Below are 6,511 nucleotides of genomic sequence, written 5' to 3' on the forward strand. Positions count from 1 at the left end.
AAAAGATGGCGATATGGCGACTAGTGTTGAGCGCAAGTGCTCGCTACTTGAGTTTGCATCGGGTGCTCTGGTATGCATTGAGTAACGTGGGTATTTGAGTGACATGCTCGAGTCTCTGCCCCATATGCTTCGCGGCCAAAAAGCTTTGCGAGGATTGCCTGCCATGCACGAGCGATCCCCGCATGGTTTTTTTGGGTGTCTAATAACCGTGAAACATGCGGGGCAGGGACTCGAGCATGTCACTCGAGCACACGCAGTACATGGTGCATACCCAAGTACCCGATGCAAACTCAAGTAGCGAGTACTTGCGCTCAAGACTAATGACAACTTATTCAATATGATGACCTAATGTTATCAAATTCTGTGTCGTACCTCTGGGTTTAAAATGTTCACTATACCCCTTGATAAAATCCTTGAGGGGTCTAGTTTCCAAAATGGGGTCACTTGTGGGGGAGCTCCAATGTTTAGGCACACAGGGGCTCTCCAAACGCGACATGGTGTCCGCATAAAATTGGAACCATGTCGAGTTTGGAGAGCCCCTGTGTGTCTAAACATTGGAGCTCCCCCACAAGTGACCCCATTTTGGAAACTAGACCCCCCAAGGCACCTATCTAGTTGCATAGTGAGCACTTGGAACCCCCAGGTGCTTCACAAATTGATTCGTAAAAATGAAAAAAAAAATTTTTTTTCATTTTTACAAATCAATTTGTGAAGCACCTGGGGATTCCAAGTGCTCACTATGCATCTAGATAGGTGCCTTGGGGGGTCTAGTTTCCAAAATGGGGTCACTTGTGGGGGGTTTCCACTGTTTAGGCATATCAGGGGCTCTCCAAACACAACATGGCGTCCGCTAATTATTCAAGCAAATTTTACAATCAAAAAGTAAAAATGGTGCTCCTTCCCTTCCGAGCCCTGCTGTGCGCCCAAACAGTGTTTTTTCCCCACATATGGGGTATCTGCGTGCCCAGGGGAAATTGCACAACAAATTTTGGGGTCCATTTTTTCCTGTTACCCCTGTGAAAATAAAAAAAATTGGGTCTAAAGTAACATTTTTGTGAAAAAAGTTAAATGTTCATTTTTTTCTTCCACATTCCAAAAATTCCTGTGAAGCACCTGAAGGGTTAATAAAGTTCTTGAATGTGGTTTTGAGCACCTTGAGGGGTGCAGTTTTTAGAATGGTGTCCCTTTTGGGTATTTTCTGTCATAAAGACCCCTCCAAGTTACTTCAAATGTGATGTGGTCACTAAAGAAATGTTTTTGTAAATTTTGTTGGAAAAATGAGAAATCGCTGATCAACTTTTAACCCTTATAGCTTCCTAGCAAAAATAAATTTTGGATCCAAAATTGTGCTGATGTAAAGTAAACATGTGGGAAATGTTATTTATTAACTTTTTTTGTGTGACATATCTCTCTGATTTAAGGGCATAAAAATTAAAATTTTGAAAATTGCAAAATTTTCGCCAAATTTCCGTTTTTTTCACAAATAAACGCAAGTGATATCGAAGAAATTTTACCACTATCATGAAGTACAATATGTCATGAAAAAACAGTCTCAGAATCAGGGGGATCTGTTGAAGCGTTCCAGAGTAATTACCTCATAAAGTGACAGTGGTCAGAATTGTAAAAATTGGCCCGGTCATTAACGTGCAAACCACCCTCGGGGGTAAAGGGGTTAATCTTATTATATATCGACTGAACATGACACAGTTTGAAAAAAGAAGAATATTTAATTTCGTACTGGATAAGCGGAGATATTGGCTGCTCATGTGACTGCTCTTGGTAATAACAGGAAGGATCACCTGTATATTTAAGGTGTAATAGAATAAGGGGAACCAAATACACTACCATAACACCTCAATTCAGCAAGCACATTTCCGGTGTAAAATTTCTGGAATGTCTAAACATTAAAGTTGCTTCAAACTTTTGGCCAACGTGCTTGATAATTATTTATGCAAAAAATAATTTGGCATATATTTCTGGCATTGGTGCATGTAGTTGAAAGATGTGCCAAATTCATTAGAAGAGCACAGCTCTTAATGAATTTGTATAACCTAGAATGAAAAGATAATGTGTAGGCACATTGCAGGAAATAAATAACTAGTAACACATGTAAAAAAACATACAATATTAAGTTAACATTTATTTATTTAAAGGAAATGTGTAATTGCAATCATTTTCTGGGAAAAAATACTTCATTTTCTGGAACAATTTCAAGGGTGTCAACACTTTTGGCTGTAACTATGCTGTGGCCATTAACAATGTGTAGGCACACTGCAGTGAATAAATACATAGTAATGTAAGGTAATCATGTAAAAACCATAGGCTACTTGGTTGGTTTTTTTTTTCTTTAATCAAAAAAGGATTAAAAAATAACCCACTTCTCTGCCACTGTCTATTGTTAGGCCCGCATGGCACATCTCAAGGTGAGTCACGAGAGTTAGGGACCATCCTGATTGAGTACACCTTGTCGTGGTGAGGTGGCTTTCACGCTTTTTTTTTTTTTTTAATAATTACCCTTGTTTTTGTTTTTGTTTTTTTGATGAATTTGGTGCATCTTACTCCAGCCCTCCCTTAATTAAAACTGGCATACGAACTGCTTTTCTTAATCAATCTGGGCCTTAAATTCCTAGTTTTATGTGCAAAATTATATTAAGTAGGACCAAGAATATTATTCCAGTTTGTCTCCGTTTGCTTTGCACATACCTTATGTGTAATTACTATGTCACACTGTTCCCTTAAGTGGTCATTCATTTTCATGAAGTGTTTTACAAGCTGCTCTCCATGGTCTAAATAGACAAAATGAGTAATTCTTAACATTACCAATCTTTTTACTCTCCTGGTCTCCCCGATAAGTTTCAGTTCTCCTGTTTTCATCTTTGTCATATCTATGCGACTTGTGACTGCTGCCAATGACTGGTTTCAACTGTGACCTCAGTTGTGTTGACACATCAGTGATAGACAGTGACCGGATCCAGCTCATTGTTGGATCCCAGTAAACCGAGACCAGAAGGGACCAGGAAAGCACCAACACAGGAGCAGCAGTGGACTGGAAATGTACTACAACCCCTGGCAAAAATTATGGAATCACTGGGCTCTGAGGATGTCTAGATCACAGACATGGCACAAAACTAAAGTAATTTCAAATGGCAACTTTAGGGCTTTAAGAAACACTAAAAGAAATCAAGATTAAAAATGTGGTACTCAGGAAGGGTAATTTTTTTTCAGACCAAGCAGAGGGAAAAAATTATGAAATCACTCAATTCTGAAGAAAAAATTATGGAATCACACTGTAAATTTTAATTTCCAAAATTAACACCTGCATCAAATTAGATCTGCTCGTTAGTCTGCATTTAAAAAAGGAGTGATCACACCTTGGAGGGCTGTTGCACCAAGTGGACTGACATGAATCATGGCTCCAACACGAGAGATGTCAATTGAAACAAAGGAGAGGATTATCAAACTCTTACAAGAAGGTAAATCATCACGCAATGTTGCAAAAGATGTTGGTTGTTCACAGTAAGCTGTGTATAAAATCTGGACCAAATACAAACAACATGGGAAGGTTGTTAAAGGCAAACATACTGGTAGACCAAGGAAGACATCAAAGCGTCAAGACCGGAAACTTAAAGCAATATGTCTCCAAAACAGGAAATGCACAACAAAACAAATGAGGAACGAATGGGAGGAAACTGGAGCCAATGTCTGTGACCGAACTGTAAGAAACCGCCTAAAAGAAATGGGATTTACATACAGAAAAGCTAAACAAAAGCCATCATTAACACCTAAACAGAAAAAAACAAGGTTACAATGGGCTAAGGAAAAGCAATCGTGGACTGTGGATGACTGGATGAAAGTCATATTCAGTGATGAATCGCGAATCTGCATTGAGCAAGGTGATGATGCTGGAACTTTTGTTTGGTGCCGTTCCAATGAGATTTATAAAGATGACTGCATGAAGAGAACATGCAAATTTCCACAGTCATTGATGATATGGGACTGTATGTCAGGTAAAGGCACTGGGGAGATGGCTGTCATTACATCTTAAATAAATGCCCAAGTTTACATTGATATTTTGGACAGTTTTCTTATCCCATCAATTGAAAGGATGTTTGGGGATGATGACATCATTTTTCAAGATGATAATACATCCTGCCATAGAGGAAAAACTGTGAAAACATTCCTTGAAAGAAGACACATAAGGTCAATGTCATGGCCTGCAGATAGTCCATATCTCAATCCAATTGAAAATCTTTGGTGGAAGTTGAAGAAAATGGTCCATGACAAGGCTTCAACCTGCAAAGCTGATCTGGCAACAGCAATCAGAGAAAGTTGGAGCCAGATTGATGAAGAGTACTGTTTGTCACTCATTAAGTCCATGCCTCAGAGACTGCAAGCTGTTATTAAAGCCAGAGGTGGTGCAACAAAATACTAGCAATGTATTGGAGTGTTTTTTTGTGCATTTGTTTTTCATGATTCCATAATTTTCTCCCTTTGCTTGGTCTGAAAAAAATTACCCTTACTGAGTACCACATTTTTAATCTTTTTTTCTTTTAGTGTTTCTTAAAGCCCTACAGTTGCCATTTGAAATTACTTTAGTTTTGTGCCATGTCTGTGATCTGCTTTTTTCCAACAACATTAAACAACTGAATGAACATCCTCCGAGCCCAGTGATTCCATAATTTTTGCCAGGGGTTGTAGAAAGCTCTTTAAATTCTTCTGTGTAATTACTGAAGATTATTTTCTGCCCACAGAAGTCCAGAGAGTTGTACAGTTGGGAGCGTTCCAGGCTGCAAAATGATACGGATGAGACCTGGGTACAGATGAATATACATCGTGTAGAGTTCAGTGACGAAGAGGAGAAGACACAGGTTTTTCAGAGTCTAATGTTTCAGTGTCGGACAGAAAGGGAACTGAGGACACAAAACTTTTTAAGAGCACTGGAAAAGAAGAGACAGGGTTTTCTACAATCACTCTGCACACATTAAATTGGAGTATATGTTGTTGAGCATGGCTTCACATTTCCTTGTTCAGGTATTCTAAACTGATCATATTCTGATAATTTCTTTAATCATGCCTAGATAAGTCAACCAACGTAAGCGTATTAGGAATTTTCTCACCTTTTTCCACAAAGGCAAATTCTGAACAGATGGCTTGTTGGTTATTCTTCAGGACAGAAGGTGAGAAAGGTACTATAATGTCTAATACTAAAAGTCTTTAAAGTTTTTTCTGCCAAGGGTCATTTGGATATTTATAACATTTATGGGCCATACAGAATTATCAACTTAAAAATTGTCCTGCTATATTTGGTCAAACATTTAATTAACTCACCGCTAATATGATGGCTGGAGCTGCTTCTCTTTGGTGCGGCTGTGATATTAGGTGGTATTTGATGATGTTGCGACTGTCTACTGCTTTTCCAGATTTGCATCAGTCTAGAGAACACAGTCGACTTTTTGCAATGGTTAGTTTTGTAAACAATTCCCAGCAGTAAGTGGTTCTGAATATAATGTATATTACACTGCAGGTCTCCTCAACACTGGGAAATTCATCACTGCTAATGTAACATTTTATAGAAGACAAGCAGTGGGAAGTCTGCATTATACATCACATAAGATACACTGAGGATGCTATATGCATCACAAAGTAGATTCCGAGACTACTGAATATACATCACATAGGATACACTGATACTGCTGTATGCATCAAATAGGAAACATTGAGACTGCTGTACATACAGTTAGGTCCATATGTATTTGGACAGAGACAGCATTTTTCTAATTTTGGTTCTAGACATTACCACAATGAATTTTAAACAAAACAATTCAGATGCAGTTGAAGTTCAGACTTTCAGCTTTCATTTGAGGGTATCCACATTAAAATTGGATGAAGGGTTTAGGAGTTTCAGCTCCTTAACATGTGCCACCCTGTTTTTAAAGGGACCAAAAGTAATTGGACAATTGACTCCAAGGCTATTTCATGGACAGGTGTGGGCAATCCCTTTGTTATGTCATTCTCAATTAAGCAGATAAAAGGCCTGGAGTTGATTTGAGGTGTGGTGCTTGCATTTGGAAGGTTTTGCTGTGAAGTAAACATGCAGTCAAAGGAGCTCTCCATGCAGGTGAAACAAGCCATCCTTAAGCTGGAAAAACAGAAAAAACCCATCCGAGAAATTGCTACAATATTAGGAGTGGCAAAATCTACAGTTTGGTACATCCTGAGAAAGAAAGCACTGGTGAACTCATCAATGCAAAAAGACCTGGGCGCCCACGGAAGACAACAGTGGTGGATGATCGCAGAATAATCTCCATGTTGAAGAGAAACCCCTTCATAACAGCCAACCAAGTGAACAACACTCTCCAGGAGGTAGGCGTATCAATATCCAAATCTACCATAAAGAGAAGACTGAATGAAAGTAAATACAGAGGGTTCACTGCACGGTGCAAGCCACTCATAAGCATCAAGAATAAAAAGGCTAGACTGGACTTTGCTAAAAAAACATCTAAAAAAGCCA

The 6,511-nt window shown here is 38.8% G+C and overlaps 1 protein-coding gene across 1 annotated transcript in view; it reads left to right on the forward strand.

Annotated features, from left to right (window-relative positions):
* Window positions 1–5,804, forward strand: part of DHDDS (dehydrodolichyl diphosphate synthase subunit) — a 46,023-nt gene extending 40,219 nt beyond the window's left edge. The window contains exon 9 of the mRNA XM_073670615.1: window positions 4,752–5,804. Within this exon, the coding sequence (XP_073526716.1) occupies window positions 4,752–4,985 (234 nt within the window). The 3' untranslated portion in view covers window positions 4,986–5,804. The remainder of the gene's footprint in view (window positions 1–4,751) is intronic.
* The last annotated feature ends 707 nt before the right edge of the window (window positions 5,805–6,511 follow it).

This window comes from Phyllobates terribilis, unplaced genomic scaffold, assembly GCF_046119375.1.
Source record: "Phyllobates terribilis strain yellow unplaced genomic scaffold, ASM4611937v1 Scaffold_2__4_contigs__length_985480577, whole genome shotgun sequence".
Taxonomy (NCBI): domain Eukaryota; kingdom Metazoa; phylum Chordata; class Amphibia; order Anura; family Dendrobatidae; genus Phyllobates; species Phyllobates terribilis.